Source organism: Entelurus aequoreus, linkage group LG01 (assembly GCF_033978785.1).
Source record: "Entelurus aequoreus isolate RoL-2023_Sb linkage group LG01, RoL_Eaeq_v1.1, whole genome shotgun sequence".
Classification (NCBI taxonomy): domain Eukaryota; kingdom Metazoa; phylum Chordata; class Actinopteri; order Syngnathiformes; family Syngnathidae; genus Entelurus; species Entelurus aequoreus.
Window position 1 is genome coordinate 54,557,391 of NC_084731.1, and position 24,725 is coordinate 54,582,115.

At 39.8% G+C, this 24,725-nt stretch overlaps 2 protein-coding genes and 1 non-coding gene across 6 annotated transcripts in view; 2 read left to right on the forward strand and 1 right to left on the reverse strand.

Annotated features, from left to right (window-relative positions):
• Positions 1 to 290: 290 nt before the first annotated feature.
• trnag-ucc (transfer RNA glycine (anticodon UCC)) lies at positions 291 to 362 on the forward strand. Its single transcript has one exon. It is a non-coding gene; the product is annotated as a tRNA-Gly (tRNA).
• Positions 363 to 746: 384 nt separating this feature from the next.
• On the forward strand, positions 747 to 1,782 carry spcs1 (signal peptidase complex subunit 1). Its single transcript, XM_062054749.1, has 4 exons — positions 747 to 893; positions 1,232 to 1,291; positions 1,361 to 1,447; positions 1,526 to 1,782. The coding sequence occupies exons 1-4, from the start codon at positions 855 to 857 to the stop codon at positions 1,649 to 1,651; spliced, it is 312 nt and encodes a 103-aa protein (XP_061910733.1). The 5' UTR covers positions 747 to 854; the 3' UTR covers positions 1,652 to 1,782.
• Positions 1,742 to 24,725, reverse strand: part of nek4 (NIMA-related kinase 4) — a 47,944-nt gene continuing 24,960 nt past the window's right edge. The window contains exons 7-22 of one of the 4 annotated variants that reach the window (XM_062054745.1): positions 21,692 to 21,883; positions 21,569 to 21,619; positions 19,029 to 19,166; positions 18,800 to 18,964; positions 16,564 to 16,630; positions 16,382 to 16,482; positions 14,379 to 14,445; positions 14,197 to 14,297; positions 12,194 to 12,260; positions 12,012 to 12,112; positions 10,009 to 10,075; positions 9,827 to 9,927; positions 7,993 to 8,084; positions 7,699 to 7,895; positions 7,494 to 7,627; positions 1,742 to 2,567 (exon numbers count right to left, since the gene is read on the reverse strand). In XM_062054745.1, coding sequence (XP_061910729.1) covers positions 2,469 to 2,567; positions 7,494 to 7,627; positions 7,699 to 7,895; positions 7,993 to 8,084; positions 9,827 to 9,927; positions 10,009 to 10,075; positions 12,012 to 12,112; positions 12,194 to 12,260; positions 14,197 to 14,297; positions 14,379 to 14,445; positions 16,382 to 16,482; positions 16,564 to 16,630; positions 18,800 to 18,964; positions 19,029 to 19,166; positions 21,569 to 21,619; positions 21,692 to 21,883 — 1,740 coding nt within the window. In that variant the 3' untranslated portion in view covers positions 1,742 to 2,468. Of the gene's footprint in view, positions 2,568 to 7,493; positions 7,628 to 7,698; positions 7,896 to 7,992; positions 8,085 to 9,826; positions 9,928 to 10,008; positions 10,076 to 12,011; positions 12,113 to 12,193; positions 12,261 to 14,196; positions 14,298 to 14,378; positions 14,446 to 16,381; positions 16,483 to 16,563; positions 16,631 to 18,799; positions 18,965 to 19,028; positions 19,167 to 21,568; positions 21,620 to 21,691; positions 21,890 to 24,725 lie in introns of all 4 variants that reach the window. The other 3 variants (XM_062054744.1, XM_062054746.1, XM_062054747.1) reach the window with 3 other exon arrangements.

The window sequence follows — 24,725 nt, forward strand, 5'->3', positions numbered from 1 at the left end:
AAGACGTATAGGTTTAAATAGGGGAGATTTTTTTTTTAAATTACAAAAAAATATGTAAACGTGAAAACATTTTTAGACTGGCAAATAATTAAGCTACCTCAGGACGCACTCATGTTAGAGAGTAGACATTACTGCGTCCTTATGATTACGTCACTTAACTTAATTTATCCTTACTTTTAGACATGTTACATGTTTTATTCAAACAATGTCCGTACAAAACTACATATATACGTCAAACAGATGGCATCAGCTGAATTTTCTAAATAACTATAGAACGCGGATAACTCATCGCGTTGGTGGTATAGTGGTTAGCATAGCTGCCTTCCAAGCAGTTGACCCGGGTTCGATTCCCGGCCAACGCAGATCTTTTTAACCCAGATGCAATATATTCTTAAATTGTTTTCAGATATCACAAAACTATTCATGATACATTTTGCCTGCATAACTCATACATTCGAAAAAACTCGACAAACATTTATGACGTAATTATGTTTTAAAACATTTATTTTGGAGTCTTGAACTGAAGGTAACAGTAAGTTAAAGTTAAAGAATTGTACTGCACATTTCCATGTCCTTTTCAGCTTGTTTTTTGTTCAGCAAAGACGATGGCGGCACATTTACGGCAACAACATGACACTGTTATAGGGCGAAATGATCCAGCCTTTTTAAAATATTAACGTGACTGTGTGTGTTGACCAGAAAATATTCTATCACGTTTTAATTAAACCACAACCAGCGTATTGCGTGATGTCATCTAAAAGAGCCGGCCGCCAAAGGAGTCGCATTAACATGACGTCTCTTTTCTTGCCGGATATCTAATCGGTTAGGTTGTCGTGTCTCAAGTCGAAGACAAAATGAGGCTGTCTATATTTAACTCGTTGCCCACTCATATGGTAAACTTAATTTTTTTTGTCACGTTTGCTATTTTATCATGACCCCAATGCGCTCTAAACTAGCCTGATATGTAATAGCTAAACGCGTGGTGCTGCCAACGAGAGTGATGCTAAATTGTTACAGCTAATATCGACTACGGAGTACACCTGAGCTGTTTATTGTAGTGTGTTCAGTGCTTCCGACATTGAGTGAATAGACTAGTCTTTTTTAGAAATTATTTCATTTGTATTTGTCCTTATGCTATTTTAGAATGTTTCGGCCTGTCCCGCTTCTGTTAAATACCTGCATTAGTTATAAATCATGGTCTGATGGAGCTGATTCTTTTCATTCTATTCAGGACTATAAAGGTCAAAAATTGGCGGAACAGATTTTCCAAGGAATAATTCTCATCTCTGCGGTAAGTTTGCACACACATTTAGCACGTTTTGTTGTGTATGTATGATGTCAAATGATGTTGTCTCTGCAGGCGATTGGGTTTGTGTACGGTCTGATCATTCAACAGTTTGGGTGGACTGTATACATAGTTCTGGCTGGATTTGTTATTTCCTGCTTTGTAAGTTTATTTCCTAATACATCTGTAGTTTTTACCAACATACTGCATGTCCTAAATCGAATGTTTATCTATTCTAAGCTGACCCTGCCCCCGTGGCCAATGTACAGAAAGAATCCCCTGCCCTGGCAGCCTGTTATACCAGACAGCACTGCAGAGTTCAGCCCAAAGACCCAGGAGAGTATGAAGAAAAAGAAGCACAAATGAGTGCCCCTCATCTGGATATCTGTGCATCTTTTTTATATAGTAAATCATTTTGATCCAGTTACGGCTTTATAAAGAAACAAAATATTACAGGGATGACTTCGATGTGTGTCCAATAAAATGTCAAAATCTGACTTTATTTGGTGTGTGTGACTGTACACCATGTAGGGGAGAACTTTCCTGATACAAGAACCACAGCATTATAAATAATGGTCAAAATTGTGTTTTTTAATGGAAGGATTAATCAGAAATAATTTCCGTGTTAAAATCCATATTATGTGTATCAGACAAATGAAAATAACGTATCTGCAAAAGCTACAAAACAGCTACAACATACAGTAATATTTTGGCTCACAAGATAAATTAACAACTAACTACTCTACTAGAGCAAGTCAAAAAACATTGACTAATTTCAATGTGATTGAAAATGTTTGCATAGGCGTTATAATAAGCTACAACTAAAGGTACGAACCAAGGGTGTCCAAACTTGTTCCACTAAGGAATGCGATGTATTTAAGCTTTCTGAACAAAAACGTTGAAACCGAATTATAGATGACACAGCAAATTAGTGTAATATCTAATTGTATACCTCAATAATGAATTACATTTTTTACAATATATTGAGAACCAATTTAAAAAAGAACCTGCACTTTGGACACCCCTGATGAAAGCAATAGCGTACAGTAATTCATATTCAAGTGTATGGCATCAATACCAACAAGCATCAATGTTTATAAAAGCAGGAGTACCAAAGTGGCAACAGAAGTGTCATGGCACCTGCCTCTTTGGGGAAAGTGTCCATAAGAAAACATTTTCCCCCCTAAACCTTGAAGGCTATCTCCTCAAACAATTTCAGTTGTCTCACCATTACAGCATAATTTTGATACTTTTCATCGCCCATCTGCTGACGAAGACGCACCTGCGATTAAAGAAATAAGTGTCAAATGTCTTATACTTGGTACTTTTAAGCTTTAATCAACCAGACTTAACAACTTTGCACACTGGACAAATAGGTCAATATTGCTGATTTAACAGATGGTAATACACTACCGTTCAAAAGTTTGGGGTCACCCAAACAATTTTGTGGAATAGCCTTCATTTCTAAGAACAAGAATAGACTGTCGAGTTTCAGATGAAAGTTCTCTTTTTCTGGCCATTTTGAGCGTTTAATTGACCCCACAAATGTGATGCTCCAGAAACTCAATCTGCTCAAAGGAAGGTCAGTTTTGTAGCTTCTGTAACGAGCTAAACTGTTTTCAGATGTGTGAACATGATTGCACAAGGGTTTTCTAATCATCAATTAGCCTTCTGAGCCAATGAGCAAACACATTGTACCATTAGAACACTGGAGTGATAGTTGCTGGAAATGGGCCTCTATACACCTATGTAGATATTGCACCAAAAACCAGACATTTGCAGCTAGAATAGTAATTTACCACATTAGCAATGTATAGAGTGTATTTCTTTAAAGTTAAGACTAGTTTAAAGTTATCTTCATTGAAAAGTACAGTGCTTTTCCTTCAAAAATAAGGACATTTCAATGTGACCCCAAACTTTTGAACGGTAGTAATATTGTGAGGGGCATACTTTCCACTTTAGCATGGATTGTTAATTTAGCTCTTCTCTTGTTTGGAACACAGTTTTTTTCAAGGCCAAATACAATGAATCCACTCTGTTCGTATTTTCGCTCATACACACACAGGATACTTCCTTTTTGTGATGACGAGAAGAGGTGCCCAGTACAAGGTGGAGCAAAAGCAGAAGTGCATGTCAAAAACACACACTAAGGTTAAGTTTTGGTTGCGATAGACTGAAGCCCAAGCAACTCTGCTTGGGAAGAGTAGCAGAATGGACACTGCAAAAAATAGCTGGAAAAAATAAAATAAAAAGATTAGCTTTTAGGAAAAAAAAATACTAAAAACGAGTTACATTTTATGTCAATGCAGCTAGTTAATTTTACTTGATAAGACATCCTAAATTAAGAAATATATATCCAGTGTTGGGACTAACGCGTTACAAAGTTACTGTAACGCCGTTATTTCCGGCGACAACGAGTAGTCTAACGCGTTATTTTTTATATTCAGTAACTCGGTTACCGTTACTACATGATGCGTTACTGCGTTATTTTACGTTATTTTTTATATAGTATCGGATAGAAACTGAGAAGATCTGAGTGTGTTTTATTGGAAAGACCAGTCAGCAGGAACCATCTCGAGCGGAAACGGGTCAGCAGCGTAGAGATGTCCCCATCCGATGCACAGGCTAGCGGTCCACCCCCGGGTTGGGAGCAGAGTAGAAAAGAAAAGAAAAGAAACGGCAGATCAACTGGTCTAAAAAGGGGAGTCTATTTAAAGGCTAGAGTATACAAATTAGTTTTAAGATGAGACTTAAATGCTTCTACTGAGGTAGCATCTCTAACTTTTACCGGGAGGGCATTCCAGAGTACTGGAGCCCGAATAGAAAACGCTCTATAGCCCGCAGACTTTTTTTGGGCTCTGGGAATCACTAATAAGCCAGAGTTCTTTGAACGCAGATTTCTTGCCGGGACATATGGTACAATACAATCGGCGAGATAGGCTGGAGCTAAACCGTGTAGTATTTTATACGTAAGTAGTAAAACCTTAAAGTCGCATCTTAAGTGCACAGGAAGCCAGTGCAGGTGAGCCAGTATAGGCGTAATATGATCAAACTTTCTTGTTTTTGTCAAAAGTCTTGCAGCCGCATTTTGTAGCAACTGTAATCTTTTAATGCTAGACATAGGGAGACCCGAAAATAATACGTTACAGTAATCGAGACGAGACGAACGCATGAGTAATGATCTCAGCGTCACTAGTGGACAAGATGGAACGAATTTTAGCGATTATTACGGAGATGAAAGAAGGCCGTTTTAGTAACACTCTTAATGTGTGACTCAAACGAGAGAGTTGGGTCGAAGATAATACCCAGATTCTTTACCGAGTCGCCTTGTGTAATTGTTTGGTTGTCAAATGTTAAGGTGGTATTATTAAATAGATGTCGGTGTCTAGCAGGACCGATAATCAGCATTCCCGTTTTCTTAGCGTTGAGTTGCAAAAAGTTAGCGGACATCCATTGTTTAATTTCATTAAGACACGCCTCCAGCTGACTACAATCCGGCGTGTTGGTCAGCTTTAGGGGCATGTAGAGTTGAGTGTCATCAGCATAACAGTGAAAGCTAACACCGTACTTGCGTATGATGTCACCCAGCGGCAGCATGTAAATACTAAAGAGTGCAGGGCCAAGAACCGAACCCTGGGGAACTCCGCACGTTACCTTGACATAGTCCGAGGTCACATTGTTATGGGAGACACACTGCATCCTGTCAGTAAGATAAGAGTTAAACCAAGACAAGGCTAAGTCTGACATACCAACACGTGTTTTGATACGCTCTAATAAAATATTATGATCGACGGTATCGAAAGCGGCGCTAAGATCAAGAAGAAGCAACATAGATGACACATCAGAATCCATCGTTAGCAATAGATCATTAGTCATTTTTGCGAGGGCTGTCTCCGTAGAGTGATTTGCCCTGAAACCGGATTGAAAAGGTTCACAGAGATTGTTAGTCACTAAGTGTTCATTTAGCTGCTGTGCAACAATTTTTTCGAGAATTTTGGAAATAAACGGAAGGTAGGAGTTTACCATGAGGTCAGGATCGAGGTTAGGTCTTTTGAGCAGAGGATGAATAACCGCTTTTTTGAATGCTAGGGGAACAGTGCCGGAGGAAAGTGATAAGTTTATAATATTTAACACTGATGGACCTAATAATACAAACAGTTCCTTGATAAGTTTCCCAGGAAGTGGGTCAAGTAAACATGTTGTTTGTTTTATCCCACTTACACGCTGTAATAATTCCTCTAATGTTATTTCATCAAAAATAGAGAGACTATTTTGGAGGGCAGTGTCCGTCGTATATACAGTTGTATTTGTGTTAATGGAACCCAGTTGTAGCTGGGATGCGTTGTCTTTAATCTCCTTTCTAATGAGTTCAATTTTCTTATTAAAGAAATTCATAAAATCATCTGCCGAGTGGGTGGAGCTACTGGGAGGAGTCCCTTGTTGGGTTAGCGATGCTACTGTACTAAACAGAAATTTAGAATAGTTTTTGTTGAGGCGGATGAGATTTGAGTAGTATTTAGCTTTAGCTAAGGTAAGCATGCGTTTATAAGTTATTAAACTATCACTCCATGCTTGATGGAAAACCTCAAGTTTAGTCGCGCGCCATTTGCGTTCCAGTTTTCTACATGATAATTTATGAGCTGTAATTTCTTCTGTAAACCATGGGGTGCGCCTTTTAGGGGCCCTTTTTTGCTTTAGCGGTGCTATACTATCAATAATTTCGCGCAAGGCATCGTCAAAGTTGTTAGTGAGTAACTAGTGTAACTAGTTACTGGTTTTCAGTAACTAACCCAACACTGTATATATCAGGAAATTAGCAGGACTTTTAAACTAGAAATAAGTATTTTATTCTGAAAACAAGCATTCAACTATCCATCCATTTTCTACCGCTTGTCCCTTACGGGGTCACGGGGGGTGCTGGAGCCTATCTCAGCTGCATTTGGGCAGAAGGCGGGGTACACCCTGGACGAGTCGCCACCTCATTACAGGGCCAACACAGATAGACAACATTCACACTCACCTTCACACACCAGGGCCAATTTTAGTGTTGCCAATCAACCTATCAGGTACATGTCTTTGGAACTAAAAATTCTTAAATCAAGCATTTTTGGGATGTTGCAGAATCTTTAAACACAACCAAAGTAGTTATTTTCCCAATTTTTACAGGCTAAAACTGAAATAGACAAAATATAATTAATAATGCTAAAATTAAGATTAGGATGTAAAGTCAATGACTAAAAAAGGTAAATAGCTCTTAAAACTAGGGACATTTCTAGAAATACAAATTTAAATCTTGGCAAGTAGCAAATAATTTGCAGCGAAACAAAAGCATGTGAGCAGTGGGACCATTTTAAGAGAATGTGCCAGACTTTGTAGAGCTCTGTCTTTACTCCAGCGCTAGTTTTGCTAACGTTTCACTGGAGAAACTCAATCTCACCAAGTATATCATTCTAATTTCTAGTCAAAATATCTAAACAAACACAAGTTACAAGTCACAATCCCCTAAATTATGATCCATTAGAACTTTTTTTTTTTAGCCAGTAGCTCTTCTGAGGAAAAAATAACTACTCTTGAGCATCACAAGTTTTGTTATAAGACACACAACTTCACAATACTAGTAAGTACATATAATGTTTTCATTGCTAGTTTCCTATCTTAGGAAGTTTTACCAGGACAATTTTGACTTGTTCCATTGGCAGATTATTATTTTTTGCTCATTACAAGCAAAAATAACTTGTACAAGCAAAACATGACAAAAAAAAATCTGCCAATGAAACAGATCAAAATTGTCTCTATAAGATTTCTTGAAATAGGAAATCAGCAATTAAAACTTATTATTAGTTATACTTAATAGTATTGTGAAGTCGTGTGTCTTTTAACAAACTTGCAATTCTCAAAAGTAGTATGTTTGTCCTCTGTTGCCTAAAAACAAGTTATTATGTCTCACTGAACAGATAATATTCAGGGGAATGTGACTCGTATTAAGTTTGAGTTTGAGTTTTTTGAGATATTTTGACTGGAAATCAGTAATATATACTTGGTGAGATTGTGAGTTTTTCCAGCGTTTGTTACTCCATTTGTAAAATAAACTGATGAACTTCAGTTCGAGTCTCCACGCTTCATTTAGACAATTGTGCAATAAAAGAAACTGGAAAGACTTTGCCCTTCAAAGGGGAAGCCCAAACAATATCATACTTTTAAAGCATACTTCTCGTTTAATGTCATCCTCCTCCTCCATGATTTCCAGGACTTTATCCAACAGCTTGACTCCCAGGCCCTTCACCACATCTGTTCTCAGGAGCTCGATGGCCCTCCTGATCTTGGCTGGACCTGACGAGGAGCCTGCAAAAACCGAGTAGTCGTTAATGCCACACCACCTTAGTGAACTGGAGTTTGCCTGTATAGTATCTGACCTAGTGGAATTTCACCCAGTGACAGGTTCTCTGCTTCCTGCCGAGCTTTCCCGTGAAGCACCAGGGTGTCTCTGTACTTCCTGTTGAGTTTGAACTCTGGTAACGCCGTGGAGCCTAATTCTCTGTCTTCACTGACCATCCTCAAAGTTTGGGTCATCATGTGGACTAAATCTTGCATGTCTTTGGATTCAGCTTTTCTGCAGCAATGACAAAACATAATCCACAAACCTTAGTGGTGACCTTAGAATCACACAGTGTTCAATATTATGCATGTTCTCAGCTTCATTGCCTCACCTTTCTCTGCCATCTCCCTCTGAATGCTCTGTTGAGCTTGTGGACGAGCTGCACTCTTCTTCATCCAACATTTGCTCCAGCATTTTTTCTTGCTACAAAAAACAACAAAGGTTTGGATGATTCTAACTTCCATTTTTACAACAGTACCATATTTTCTGGACCATAGGGCGCACCGGATTATAAGGCGCACTGCCGATGAGCGTGTTTATTCAGGTTTTTTTTCAAACAAAAGGCGCACCGGATTATAAGGCGCATTAAAGTGGTCATATTATAATTTGTTTCTGAATGTAAAACATTTCCTTGTGGTCTACATAACATGTAATGGTGGTTCCTTGGTCAACATGTTGCATAGATTATGTTTTATAGATCACCTTCAAGTCGCTTCAGGATGTGCTGTTTTGTGGGCGGTCTTATTTACGTGGGTCACCTTCGGCAGCTTCTTCTACCCGTCATCTTTGTTTTACGGTGTTGTGTGCAAGGACGGGGGTTGAAGAAGTGTCAAAAGATGGAACTAACTGTTTTAATGACATTCAGACTTTACTTAAATCAACAATTGGCAGTATCTTCCCATCCGTGGCTCACTAGAACCTTTATTTAACCAGATAAGAAAACCCATTGAGATCAAGATCTCTTTCACAAGGGTGACCTGGCCAAGAGGTCAACAGCACATGTCACAGAGCAGTTTCAAAATAAATACATTAAGACATACATTTTAAAATACATAAGAGAACTGTAAAACAACAGAGATTTACATCTTTAAAAACACAGGCACTGTGCAAACGTCTCTCGCTGTTTGTCCCTCAGGACAGAACGGAAGGCTCCAAATGGAAGTAGTTCTGTAAGTTTCAGTTTCGTCTGCAATTCATTCCATGCCATAGGGGCAGCAATGCCAAAAGCAACAACGTGTGTCCCGTGAAAAACCGTCCAACCGGAACTCTCTAATTACTAAAGTTCCGTGGGTTCACCCCCTGGGAGGTGAGGGGAGCGCCCGGGAATCATTTTTGGTGATTTAACCCCCAATTCCAACCCCGTTCCAATTGATGCTGAGTGCCAAGCAGGGAGGTAATGGGTCCCATTTTTATAGTCCTTGGTATGACTCAGCCGGGGTTTCAACTCACAACCTACCGATCTCAGGGCAGACACTCTAACCACTAGGCCACTGAGTAAGTAGTTTTTAGCACTTCCATAGCGAGATATAAGTTACAAATGTACACTACTTTATATTAGAAATGGCAACATCAGAGGGTGAATGTCCCATAACAAGAAGATAGTAAAAAAGAAGAAGCTTATCGACCAAAGCATAGGCACAGACTACAGTGGCGGACGTGCGCAAATTTTCAGGACTTATGCAGATCTCAAATTATTATCAGCAAGTACCAGAAGGTAAGAAAAGTTGGTTTTGCATAATATTGTGAAACAAAAAGCCAGATAATATGTCTGCTAATGGCTTACACACACACACACACACACACACACACCATAGTAATACTTGTATCTCTGACTACGGTAGCCATAATGGGCCGTGTATCCATCAAGCGGTGCGGCTTCAAAATCATACTAAAACATTTTGACAGATTTTTGAGTGCCGTCTGCAATGTTCTTTATTTTTAATGGAAGATTTAAAGTTTTGGTGTTGTTTACTGGTGTCATATTGTAGTCTACACGTATCTGTTATGTGTGACTACCAACTACTGGTCACATTTTATCATTACACCACGTACCAAATAAAATAGTTTTGAGGTCGGTAAGCACAACCAGAATTATTCTGTACATTTTTGAGAAAATTAAAGGATTTTAAGTGCACCTTATAGTCCGAAAAATACGGTAAGCTTACCTTAGTGGTCTCAGTGGTAACATCTGAAACAGAGCTGGTTACAGAAGAGTTGTACCGTTGAGCCTCGGAAGCGGTGACATCATAAGATGCTCTTGCGGCACCTTTAATAATGATAAACCGGACCATTAACTTAGGCGCTGGTGCTGTTGAAGTGTAAGGCTAAAACAGTAATATGCAAGTACCTGATTGGCAGGTAGTGTCTTGGGACTGCCTCAGTCGTCTTCTTTCTCTGGCAGATAGAGGACGCTCCTGAAAATGAACATTTGCATTTCAAAATATGGGGAATTTCCCAGGAAAATAAGAGATCGTTGTTCTGTTTTCTCTCCGACTGCAGTCCTGGACAGCAAATATCTACTCTACTTTGCCGTCGGGGTAAAGATGAGAACACGTGACACAAGTGGGGAAGGCTCGACTGTACAAATGAACAACGCTGGTTGCGGCTTGAAGAGGAGCCTCCAAACGTGTGGACACTGTCCACCGCATAGGCTGGGTCCTTCGAAGGATGCAGACCCTGAAATTGGACACAACTCGAGGGTTGCTGAGGCCAAATAGACTGGAAGCTGGCCCGTCCCGGCTGTCGGCAGTACCAGAGAGGATTTTTTTTTTCCATGGAAGGGAAAAAAAAACATAAATGGGAAGATAAAGAAGGGAAATATGGGAGTTTCTCATGCATTATTGTGAGAGGTTCCATTTCAAAATGACATGCAAAATACTACCACAAAAATAAACTTATCGGGAAATTAAGTGGAAATCAAAACTCAGCGTAAATTAAGGCCGATTTTTTGATAGCATTTATCGGTTGGATCTTGGGTGCAGGGCCACCCCAGGCTAAACTGGGGTACAAGGCCCCCGCCCTCTTCCCATTACATTGTCTTTTTTAGATATGTGAATCGATTTTTATTTTTTTCATATTTCTTTCTTTAATCAAACATGAATTAATTCGATGTATTTTTCGTACCAAAACAAGTTCATGGGAAATAAATTGTTCAAAATGATTTTTTAGTGCAGAATAATAATTTTAACATTATTAAAACATAAATTACCATATTTTACGGACCATAGGGCGCACTGCCGATGAATGGTCTATTTTCGATCTTTTGTCATATATAAATCGCACCGGATTATAGGGCGCATTAAAGGAGTCATATTTATTACATTTTTTTTTCTAAATTGAAAACAACCATAACATGTAATGGTGGTTATTTGGTCAAAATGTTGCATGGATTATGTTTTACAGATCATCTTCCAGCCGCTTTCTGACAGTTGCTTCCGGATGCACCGTTTTGTGGGCGTTCTTATTTACGTGGCTCACCTTCGGCAGCGTCTTCTCCCCGTCATCTTTGTTGTACCGGTGTAGCATGCAAGGACGGGAGTGGAAGAAGTGTCATAAGATGGAGCTAACTGTTTTAATGACATTCAGACTTTAGTTCCATCAATAACGGAGCAGCATCTCCTCATCCGGAAACAACAAGGTGTGTCCCGTGAAAAACCGTCCAACCAGAACTCTCTAATACCTAAAGTTCACCGGTATGTTTTAGCGCTTTCATGGCGAGTTTACTGACAGATATAAGTAAGAACTTTACACTACTTTATATTAGAAATGGCAACAGTGGAGGATGAATGTCCCATAACAAGAAGATAGAGAAAAAGAAGAAGCTTATTGACTACAGAGTTGGCACGGACTACAAAGGCGGACGCGCGCAATTTTTCAGGATTTATGCAGATCCCATATACAGATACACAGGTACCAGAAGGTAGGAAAAGTTGCTTTTGCATAATATTGCGAAACAAAACGCCAGATAATATGTCTTACCTTATACACACACCATAATAATACTTGTATGTTTAATGCGCCGACTATCCATCAAGCGGTGCGGCTTCATAGCTTATCAAAGTCCTACTAAAACATTTTGATAGATTTTTGAGCGCCGTGTGTAATGTTCTATATTTTCAATGGAACATATAAAATGTTGGTGTTGTTTACTTGAGTCATATTGCCATCATATTGCAGTTTACACATATATTATGTTTGACTGCCATCTACTGGTCACACTTATAATTACACCATGTACCAAATAAAATAGTTTTGAGGTCGGTAAGCACAACCAGAATTATTCTGTACATTTTTGAGAAAATTAAAGGATTTTAAGTGCACCTTATAGTCCGAAAAATACGGTAAGCTTACCTTAGTGGTCTCAGTGGTAACATCTGAAACAGAGCTGGTTACAGAAGAGTTGTACCGTTGAGCCTCGGAAGCGGTGACATCATAAGATGCTCTTGCGGCACCTTTAATAATGATAAACCGGACCATTAACTTAGGCGCTGGTGCTGTTGAAGTGTAAGGCTAAAACAGTAATATGCAAGTACCTGATTGGCAGGTAGTGTCTTGGGACTGCCTCAGTCGTCTTCTTTCTCTGGCAGATAGAGGACGCTCCTGAAAATGAACATTTGCATTTCAAAATATGGGGAATTTCCCAGGAAAATAAGAGATCGTTGTTCTGTTTTCTCTCCGACTGCAGTCCTGGACAGCAAATATCTACTCTACTTTGCCGTCGGGGTAAAGATGAGAACACGTGACACAAGTGGGGAAGGCTCGACTGTACAAATGAACAACGCTGGTTGCGGCTTGAAGAGGAGCCTCCAAACGTGTGGACACTGTCCACCGCATAGGCTGGGTCCTTCGAAGGATGCAGACCCTGAAATTGGACACAACTCGAGGGTTGCTGAGGCCAAATAGACTGGAAGCTGGCCCGTCCCGGCTGTCGGCAGTACCAGAGAGGATTTTTTTTTTCCATGGAAGGGAAAAAAAAACATAAATGGGAAGATAAAGAAGGGAAATATGGGAGTTTCTCATGCATTATTGTGAGAGGTTCCATTTCAAAATGACATGCAAAATACTACCACAAAAATAAACTTATCGGGAAATTAAGTGGAAATCAAAACTCAGCGTAAATTAAGGCCGATTTTTTGATAGCATTTATCGGTTGGATCTTGGGTGCAGGGCCACCCCAGGCTAAACTGGGGTACAAGGCCCCCGCCCTCTTCCCATTACATTGTCTTTTTTAGATATGTGAATCGATTTTTATTTTTTTCATATTTCTTTCTTTAATCAAACATGAATTAATTCGATGTATTTTTCGTACCAAAACAAGTTCATGGGAAATAAATTGTTCAAAATGATTTTTTAGTGCAGAATAATAATTTTAACATTATTAAAACATAAATTACCATATTTTACGGACCATAGGGCGCACTGCCGATGAATGGTCTATTTTCGATCTTTTGTCATATATAAATCGCACCGGATTATAGGGCGCATTAAAGGAGTCATATTTATTACATTTTTTTTTCTAAATTGAAAACAACCATAACATGTAATGGTGGTTATTTGGTCAAAATGTTGCATGGATTATGTTTTACAGATCATCTTCCAGCCGCTTTCTGACAGTTGCTTCCGGATGCACCGTTTTGTGGGCGTTCTTATTTACGTGGCTCACCTTCGGCAGCGTCTTCTCCCCGTCATCTTTGTTGTACCGGTGTAGCATGCAAGGACGGGAGTGGAAGAAGTGTCATAAGATGGAGCTAACTGTTTTAATGACATTCAGACTTTAGTTCCATCAATAACGGAGCAGCATCTCCTCATCCGGAAACAACAAGGTGTGTCCCGTGAAAAACCGTCCAACCAGAACTCTCTAATACCTAAAGTTCACCGGTATGTTTTAGCGCTTTCATGGCGAGTTTACTGACAGATATAAGTAAGAACTTTACACTACTTTATATTAGAAATGGCAACAGTGGAGGATGAATGTCCCATAACAAGAAGATAGAGAAAAAGAAGAAGCTTATTGACTACAGAGTTGGCACGGACTACAAAGGCGGACGCGCGCAATTTTTCAGGATTTATGCAGATCCCATATACAGATACACAGGTACCAGAAGGTAGGAAAAGTTGCTTTTGCATAATATTGCGAAACAAAACGCCAGATAATATGTCTTACCTTATACACACACCATAATAATACTTGTATGTTTAATGCGCCGACTATCCATCAAGCGGTGCGGCTTCATAGCTTATCAAAGTCCTACTAAAACATTTTGATAGATTTTTGAGCGCCGTGTGTAATGTTCTATATTTTCAATGGAACATATAAAATGTTGGTGTTGTTTACTTGAGTCATATTGCCATCATATTGCAGTTTACACATATATTATGTTTGACTGCCATCTACTGGTCACACTTATAATTACACCATGTACCAAATAAAATAGTTTTGAGGTCGGTAAGCACAACCAGAATTATTCTGTACATTTTTGAGAAAATTAAAGGATTTTAAGTGCACCTTATAGTCCGAAAAATACGGTAAGCTTACCTTAGTGGTCTCAGTGGTAACATCTGAAACAGAGCTGGTTACAGAAGAGTTGTACCGTTGAGCCTCGGAAGCGGTGACATCATAAGATGCTCTTGCGGCACCTTTAATAATGATAAACCGGACCATTAACTTAGGCGCTGGTGCTGTTGAAGTGTAAGGCTAAAACAGTAATATGCAAGTACCTGATTGGCAGGTAGTGTCTTGGGACTGCCTCAGTCGTCTTCTTTCTCTGGCAGATAGAGGACGCTCCTGAAAATGAACATTTGCATTTCAAAATATGGGGAATTTCCCAGGAAAATAAGAGATCGTTGTTCTGTTTTCTCTCCGACTGCAGTCCTGGACAGCAAATATCTACTCTACTTTGCCGTCGGGGTAAAGATGAGAACACGTGACACAAGTGGGGAAGGCTCGACTGTACAAATGAACAACGCTGGTTGCGGCTTGAAGAGGAGCCTCCAAACGTGTGGACACTGTCCACCGCATAGGCTGGGTCCTTCGAAGGATGCAGACCCTGAAATTGGACACAACTCGAGGGTTGCTGAGGCCAAATAGACTGGAAGCTGGCCCGTCCCGGCTGTCGGCAGTACCAGAGAGGATTTTTTTTTTCCATGGAAGGGAAAAAAAAACATAAATGGGAAGATAAAGAAGGGAAATATGGGAGTTTCTCATGCATTATTGTGAGAGGTTCCATTTCAAAATGACATGCAAAATACTACCACAAAAATAAACTTATCGGGAAATTAAGTGGAAATCAAAACTCAGCGTAAATTAAGGCCGATTTTTTGATAGCATTTATCGGTTGGATCTTGGGTGCAGGGCCACCCCAGGCTAAACTGGGGTACAAGGCCCCCGCCCTCTTCCCATTACATTGTCTTTTTTAGATATGTGAATCGATTTTTATTTTTTTCATATTTCTTTCTTTAATCAAACATGAATTAATTCGATGTATTTTTCGTACCAAAACAAGTTCATGGGAAATAAATTGTTCAAAATGATTTTTTAGTGCAGAATAATAATTTTAACATTATTAAAACATAAATTACCATATTTTACGGACCATAGGGCGCACTGCCGATGAATGGTCTATTTTCGATCTTTTGTCATATATAAATCGCACCGGATTATAGGGCGCATTAAAGGAGTCATATTTATTACATTTTTTTTTCTAAATTGAAAACAACCATAACATGTAATGGTGGTTATTTGGTCAAAATGTTGCATGGATTATGTTTTACAGATCATCTTCCAGCCGCTTTCTGACAGTTGCTTCCGGATGCACCGTTTTGTGGGCGTTCTTATTTACGTGGCTCACCTTCGGCAGCGTCTTCTCCCCGTCATCTTTGTTGTACCGGTGTAGCATGCAAGGACGGGAGTGGAAGAAGTGTCATAAGATGGAGCTAACTGTTTTAATGACATTCAGACTTTAGTTCCATCAATAACGGAGCAGCATCTCCTCATCCGGAAACAACAAGGTGTGTCCCGTGAAAAACCGTCCAACCAGAACTCTCTAATACCTAAAGTTCACCGGTATGTTTTAGCGCTTTCATGGCGAGTTTACTGACAGATATAAGTAAGAACTTTACACTACTTTATATTAGAAATGGCAACAGTGGAGGATGAATGTCCCATAACAAGAAGATAGAGAAAAAGAAGAAGCTTATTGACTACAGAGTTGGCACGGACTACAAAGGCGGACGCGCGCAATTTTTCAGGATTTATGCAGATCCCATATACAGATACACAGGTACCAGAAGGTAGGAAAAGTTGCTTTTGCATAATATTGCGAAACAAAACGCCAGATAATATGTCTTACCTTATACACACACCATAATAATACTTGTATGTTTAATGCGCCGACTATCCATCAAGCGGTGCGGCTTCATAGCTTATCAAAGTCCTACTAAAACATTTTGATAGATTTTTGAGCGCCGTGTGTAATGTTCTATATTTTCAATGGAACATATAAAATGTTGGTGTTGTTTACTTGAGTCATATTGCCATCATATTGCAGTTTACACATATATTATGTTTGACTGCCATCTACTGGTCACACTTATAATTACACCATGTACCAAATAAAATAGTTTTGAGGTCGGTAAGCACAACCAGAATTATTCTGTACATTTTTGAGAAAATTAAAGGATTTTAAGTGCACCTTATAGTCCGAAAAATACGGTAAGCTTACCTTAGTGGTCTCAGTGGTAACATCTGAAACAGAGCTGGTTACAGAAGAGTTGTACCGTTGAGCCTCGGAAGCGGTGACATCATAAGATGCTCTTGCGGCACCTTTAATAATGATAAACCGGACCATTAACTTAGGCGCTGGTGCTGTTGAAGTGTAAGGCTAAAACAGTAATATGCAAGTACCTGATTGGCAGGTAGTGTCTTGGGACTGCCTCAGTCGTCTTCTTTCTCTGGCAGATAGAGGACGCTCCTGAAAATGAACATTTGCATTTCAAAATATGGGGAATTTCCCAGGAAAATAAGAGATCGTTGTTCTGTTTTCTCTCCGACTGCAGTCCTGGACAGCAAATATCTACTCTACTTTGCCGTCGGGGTAAAGATGAGAACACGTGACACAAGTGGGGAAGGCTCGACTGTACAAATGAACAACGCTGGTTGCGGCTTGAAGAGGAGCCTCCAAACGTGTGGACACTGTCCACCGCATAGGCTGGGTCCTTCGAAGGATGCAGACCCTGAAATTGGACACAACTCGAGGGTTGCTGAGGCCAAATAGACTGGAAGCTGGCCCGTCCCGGCTGTCGGCAGTACCAGAGAGGATTTTTTTTTTCCATGGAAGGGAAAAAAAAACATAAATGGGAAGATAAAGAAGGGAAATATGGGAGTTTCTCATGCATTATTGTGAGAGGTTCCATTTCAAAATGACATGCAAAATACTACCACAAAAATAAACTTATCGGGAAATTAAGTGGAAATCAAAACTCAGCGTAAATTAAGGCCGATTTTTTGATAGCATTTATCGGTTGGATCTTGGGTGCAGGGCCACCCCAGGCTAAACTGGGGTACAAGGCCCCCGCCCTCTTCCCATTACATTGTCTTTTTTAGATATGTGAATCGATTTTTATTTTTTTCATATTTCTTTCTTTAATCAAACATGAATTAATTCGATGTATTTTTCGTACCAAAACAAGTTCATGGGAAATAAATTGTTCAAAATGATTTTTTAGTGCAGAATAATAATTTTAACATTATTAAAACATAAATTACCATATTTTACGGACCATAGGGCGCACTGCCGATGAATGGTCTATTTTCGATCTTTTGTCATATATAAATCGCACCGGATTATAGGGCGCATTAAAGGAGTCATATTTATTACATTTTTTTTTCTAAATTGAAAACAACCATAACATGTAATGGTGGTTATTTGGTCAAAATGTTGCATGGATTATGTTTTACAGATCATCTTCCAGCCGCTTTCTGACAGTTGCTTCCGGATGCACCGTTTTGTGGGCGTTCTTATTTACGTGGCTCACCTTCGGCAGCGTCTTCTCCCCGTCATCTTTGTTGTACCGGTGTAGCATGCAAGGACGGGAGTGGAAGAAGTGTCATAAGATGGAGCTAACTGTTTTAATGACATTCAGACTTTAGTTCCATCAATAACGGAGCAGCATCTCCTCATCCGGAAACAACAAGGTGTGTCCCGTGAAAAACCGTCCAACCAGAACTCTCTAATACCTAAAGTTCACCGGTATGTTTTAGCGCTTTCATGGCGAGTTTACTGACAGATATAAGTAAGAACTTTACACTACTTTATATTAGAAATGGCAACAGTGGAGGATGAATGTCCCATAACAAGAAGATAGAGAAAAAGAAGAAGCTTATTGACTACAGAGTTGGCACGGACTACAAAGGCGGACGCGCGCAATTTTTCAGGATTTATGCAGATCCCATATACAGATACACAGGTACCAGAAGGTAGGAAAAGTTGCTTTTGCATAATATTGCGAAACAAAACGCCAGATAATATGTCTTACCTTATACACACACCATAATAATACTTGTATGTTTAATGCGCCGACTATCCATCAAGCGGTGCGGCTTCATAGCTTATCAAAGTCCTACTAAAACATTTTGATAGATTTTTGAGCGCCGTGTGTAATGTTCTATATTTTCAATGGAACATATAAAATGTTGGTGTTGTTTACTTGAGTCATATTGCCATCATATTGCAGTTTACACATATATTATGTTTGACTGCCATCTACTGGTCACACTTATAATTACACCATGTACCAAATAAAATTGCTTCGAGGCCGGTAAGAATTATTTCGTAAATTAGGCGCACCGGGTTATAAGGCGCACAGTCGAGTTTTGAGAGAGAAAAAATAATTTTAAGTGCGTCTTATAGTTCGGAAAATACGGTATAAACATAAAATAATTCTAAACCAGGGTTTCCCCTTAATGTAATCGATTGTGGCGCACCGCCACAGCAAAATTATAGCCGCCAGACCTTAAAAAAACTTCTTTTTTTTTTACGTGAAAACAAATTAAATACCTTGTCATTAATGATTTGGAGTTTTAAATGCATATCTTCACCCAAAACGCGGCCCTGCTTGTGTTGATGATGCAAGTCTCATACCTGTGGCATAAGGAATGGCCCGTCCTCAGAAGAATAAACAGCCTTTGGGATCACCGTCGCATTAGCTTTCTTGCTCTCAGTGTCCTTGTTTCTCTTCCTCACCTCCGTTGCTGCCGCTTCAGAAGCAGGAGGTAGAGGTAGAGGCCTGGGAGCTGCCGCTTCAGGCTGAAGAAATAAGATCAAGGATTTTGAAACGCTTTTGTCAATATTTAATCACTGAGCTCTTTACCATTTCCTGAAAGCCGGTGGTCCGGCCTTTGCTCCTCCCACTGTGCTGATGTATGCCGACAGGTTCCAGTGTGGTCACAAATGGAGCATTTAGACTTGGTGTGTTGATTAGTGAGGGACACTCCTCTTCGATAGGTTCCTAAACAGACACAATTACTGAAGCGTATTTGAAAACCTCTTTTATCAGTCTTATGAGGCAAAAAAAGGGTCAAATAATTAATACTTTTTCTTTATTTTAAGTCCTGTCCAGCCACTCAGGCAACTCATATTGTTGGTGTGGATCAGGCCTGGGCAATTATTATGCCTCCGGGGCCACATTAAGAGAAAAAATTGTGTTTGGGGGCCAGTATATCTATTTTTAGGAACACTAATACAAAACCTCACAATAATGTATGAATGCTAAAAACTTTATGACAGACCGCCTTAAAAATTGGAATGAGACACCCAGAATGTACATGAAATTAAAGAATGTGGGATTTACAATATTAACTATGAACAATAAAACACTGAATATTGACAACAAATGAACGCCACACCCCCTCTCGATCGACATATTTTACAATGAAGCGAAACGCAACAAACAGCGAAATATGAACATGAAGGGTAAAAAAAAAACCCACCTACAATCTGATATATCACTAAGCTTTAGAACTTTGTTATAAAAATCTCCTTCCGCGTCTGTCCCGGACACCCACATTTCAGGCTGGCCGCTCTGGAAACACTCTGTGGAAACGCTCCCTACCCTGAGCTGCTGTGACTTAGATTACCATAGTAACTAGTATATAATGCAAAATCGCAGAGTCCAACCATTGAAACACTTTGTATAGTTCAAGACTTATGGTAATTTGAAAACATCACTGCACATCGTAATCGCGGCTACAGTTTTGATCTTAAAGATCTAAAAAAATTAATTGATAATGTCCGGCGGGCCAGATTGAAAAGCTTAATGGGCCGCATGCGGCCTCGGGCCTTAATTTTCCTAGGTCTGGTGTAGATGATCATATCTGCTGTACACATTGACTTTAGAAAAGAGAAGGGTTGGATACCTCTCTTGTGTTTGACATTATTAAATGGATTTATTTAACGTTTGGCGCAGCTAGACCTGAGCAGGAGGGGATAGAAAGAAGAAGAAAAAGGAAGACAGAGGGGGAAATTGCAGGGACAAGAGGCGGATAAGACAGAGACAACAATAACAACATCAGCAAATACAATATGTACACATATGATATGACAAATTACCTCAATTATCAAAAAGACAATTTTTCCAAATGCAACGATACATATATGTAATGACAATTTGAATTACAAAAGAAAGCAGATAAATTGGAGGGGAAGAAAGAAAAGCAAACTATATTAACCTTGTAGATTGTTATAGTAAAAATAGGTTAAGCTTTATCAGTGTGCCATGTTTTACCTCATTTCCCCTGGGGGGGGGGACAAAGTTAATATATGTTTGATGAAACGTGATTATATGCCTGAGTGTATGTATGCATATGTGCTTGTATATGTACAGTATGTATGTATGTATGTACTATGTTTCTACAGTGAATGTATGTGTGTGGATGTATGTACTGTATTTGTGTATGTACAGTACAGGCCAAAAGTTTGGACACACCTTCTCATTGAATGCATTTTATTTATTTTCAGGACTATTTACATTGTTGATTGTCACTAAAGGCATCAAAACTATGGATGAACCCATGTGGAGTTATGTACTATACACAAAAAGGTGAAATAACTGAAAACATGTTTTTGTATTCTCGTTTCTTCAAAATAGCCACCCTTTGCTCTGATTACTGCTTTGCACACTCTTGGCATTCTCTCGATGAGCTTGAAGCACACCTGTGAAGTGAAAACCATTTCAGATGACTACCTCTTGAAGCTCATCGAGAGAAGGCCAAGAGTGTGCATAGCAGTAAACTTTTGGCCTGTACTGTAAGTGCGAGCGTATGTCCCTATGTATGTGCGTATGTATGTATAAATGAATGTACGTATGTATGTATGTATTAACAATTTTGCGTATGTGCGTATGTATGTGTGTTTGTAAGTACAATATACAGGGTGATTAAAAAAGAATATGCCAAAATCATCACACATTTATTCAGTTCTCAAGCATTGTAATGGACTGAATCAATGGTCATTTGATACAGGAGTTATCCAAGTTTTATTGTGTTAGTATTTCACCGTTGTGGTCATGTAATCCTTTCGGCGCCGTTCAATTGTAGGAAAACCACGTATTTGTTTACCCTCAAAATGGTGAATAACAGCAGCAATCAACATGGTGGATCGCGACATCGCGCGTTTGGGATGAATTCTCATATCGTCTTGAGGTTGTCCGTGCTGCCAGTGGTGGCCATACTGAGCACTTGTAAAGCATGAAATAAATACTCAAAGTCATGTACACACATGTGTTCAAGCTAGGTTTTCTATTGTTTTTCATTTTTGAAATATCAAATGATAATTTTGGCGTATTCTTTTTGAATCACCCTATATTTGTTTCCCAGTCGAGTCAAAGAATGAATACAATTATCGATCATTTACCACAGTTGGAGGTAAGGCTTCCAGCAGCTTTTCTGTCGACTCCAGATTTTCCTAAAAAGGCATCGATTCACACATGAGAATAACCAAAGAGCAGACATCTATTGCTGTTAATACACTTCTTACTTGTATGTTTTCATGTTGAGTTGGAGATCTCGTCCCTGACCCATTTTTATTCCCCTCAACGTTTCCCTTACTGATTATGTGTGCAGATCTGTTTTCCAAAGCTGCTTCTTGCTCCTCCTCCAATTTTGGATGCGGCATGTTAGCCTCTCTAAGGAGCTCCATGGTGTCGTCACTTAAATCAATATCTGCCGCCTTGTTCTCAGACACACAAAACGTTTCTTTCAGTGGATGAATGTGTGCAAATCCATTGGGCACTTTTCTCTCATCTCCTGGCCTTCTGTCTAATACACACTTCAGTGGGGGCTTATTGTGCGTAGGAGGTAGGGAGGCATCTTTTTTCTCAGCATGGGGTGGTTCTAAGGCTGAAACGACGCGTCGACGTAGTCGACGTCATCGGTTACGTAAATACGTCGACGCCGTTTTTGTGCGTCGACGCGTCGCATAATGACGTCACACTACCGTCATGGCGAAGCGCAAAGCAGACGATCAAAGAAGACGATGCGAGCGGTGCGAGCGAGGGGGGAAAAGTATGCCAAAAGTGGTCAAAAGTGTGGGAGTATTTCAATAAACGGCCTAATAATGTTGTTGTATGCACACTGTGTCGAGCGGAAATGGCCTATCATAGCAGCACAACGGCTATGAACGAACATTTGAAAAGAAAACCATCAACTAGTCAATCGTCCGCGCGAGCATACGTTGTCATCATTACACAAAAACATGAATGTGTCATTTGTATCTGCTAGGGGTGTAACGGTACGTGTTTTGTATTGAACCGTTTCGGTACGGGGCTTTCGGTTCGGTACGGGGGTGTACCGAACGAGTTCTAAGCTAAAGCTAAAGTCTTAACAAGCTGCTTTGCTCCGTCTGCCTCTGTCTCAGCACGCAGCATTGTCCCACCCACACAACCATCTGATTGGTACACACGCAGAATTGTCCCAACCACACAACCATCTGATTGGTACACACGCAGCATTGTCCCACCCACACAACCATCTGATTGGTACACACAAAGCATTATCAGCCAATCAGCAGTGCGTATTCAGAGCGCATGTAGTCAGCGCTTCAGCGTGGAGCAGATAGGTGTTTAGCAGGTGAGCATCAGGCAGCGGACTGAATGATAATAAACACCTCCCAGTCAACTACTAGTAACATCACTATGAGCCCGTTGACCTTCTAGAAACTTAAACTGTAGCTCAGCTCACTCGCAATCCTGGCTTGAGGTGAAGGCTAATTAGCTCTCAGTTCCAGCCACATCGACCCCTTCTGAGCGCCTATTTTCAGCTGCTGGGAATATTGTAAACAAGAAAAGAAGCAAAGCATGTAGACATGCTAACCTTTCTTCATTACAACTGTTAGACACTCACTGGAATGAGTAGAATTGGTTATTGTGTACTGTGTTGGACTGGATGTTTTTTTTGCACATTTTAAAAGCAATACTTAATGTTTACAGTGCTCCAGAATATTTAGATTGGCACTTTTTTGTATTGGATGTTTATCTTTATTTTTGCACATTTTAGCAAATAAGCAATACTTTCACTTTTGTTGAAATGTTTACACTGTTGTTACAGAATATTTCGTTTTACACTTTTTTGTATTGGATGTTTATCTTTAGTTTTGCACATTTTAAAGCAAAATAAGCAACTTACTTTTGAAATGCTTATACTATTGCAGAATATTAAGATTTGCACTGGATGTTGACTTTTATATTTGCACATTAAAAAGCAAATAAGCTACTTTTAATTTTGTTGAATGTTAAAAGTTTTAAATGTTTACATTGTTACAGAATATTTAGTCATGTTGTTGTCAATGTTGACTGAGTGGCCATACTTCTTTTTTTTTGTAAATAAAAGCCATGCCTTTTGAAAAAACGGGCCTACATTTATTTTTTCATCTTCATTTTGAATAAAAAAAAAAAATCGGTAAAAGGAAAAATAATCTATAGATTAATCGAAAAAAATAATCTATAGATTAACCGATTAATCGAAAAAATAATCTATAGATTAATCGATAGAAAAATAATCGTTAGCTGCAGCCTTAATCGGTTCGCAGCTGAGTGTGAAGCGACTGGGATGAGAATCAGCACCTCCAAGTCCGAGTCCATGATTCTCACCCGGAAAAGGGTGGAGAGCCATCTCCGGGTTGCGGAGGAGACCCTGCCCCAAGTGGAGGAGTTCAAGTACCTCGGAGTCTTGTTCACGAGTGAGGGAAGAGTGGATCGTGAGATCGACAGGCGGATCGGTGCGGCGTCTTCAGTAATGCGGATGCTGTATCGATCCGTTGTGGTGAAGAGGGAGCTGAGCCGTAAGGCAAAGCTCTCAATTTACCGGTCGATCTACGTTCCCATCCTCACCTATGGTCATGAGCTTTGGGTTATGACCGAAAGGACAAGATCACGGGTACAAGCGGCCGAAATGAGTTTCCTGGGTGGCGGGGCTCTCCCTTAGAGATAGGGTGAGAAGCTCTGTCATCCGGGGGGAGCTCAAAGTAAAGCCGCTGCTCCTCCACATCGAGAGGAGCCAGATGAGGTGGTTCAGGCATCTGGTCAGGATGCCACCCGAACGCCTCCCTAGGGAGGCGTTCGGGGAAGACCCAGGACACGTTGGGAAAACTATGTCTCCCGGCTGGCCTGGGAACGCCTCGGGATCCCCCGGGAAGAGCTGGACGAAGTGGCTGGGGAGAGGGAAGTCTGGGCTTCCCTGCTTAGGCTGCTGCCCCCGCGACCCGACCTCGGATAAGCGGAAGAAGATGGATGGATGGATGGACGATTATTTTGATTGATAGTGAAATCACGATTAATAACACGATTATTCATTGATTTGAAAACATGAGTATTTATTGTACCACCAAAACTCAACTTTAAATGTAATCTAAAAGAACAAATGATACAAATTAGAAACAAATAAGCAATTAATAAAATAACAATAGCAATAAAAAAAAAAAAACTATACAAAATAAGGGTTTCCGTTTAAAAAAAAATGTATTCCGTTTTTTTAACTTTTCCACTGATTTTATCACCATAGTGTGTGCGCGTTTT

Bases quoted from the DNA above. Each gene is read 5' to 3' on its own strand.
- spcs1 (XM_062054749.1), top strand. From the start codon at position 855: ATGAGGCTGTCTATATTTAACTCGTTGCCCACTCATATG. The intron at 1,292-1,360 runs GTAAGTTTGCAC...TTGTCTCTGCAG, and splicing joins GAATAATTCTCATCTCTGCG to GCGATTGGGTTTGTGTACGG. The intron at 1,448-1,525 runs GTAAGTTTATTT...ATCTATTCTAAG, and splicing joins GATTTGTTATTTCCTGCTTT to CTGACCCTGCCCCCGTGGCC.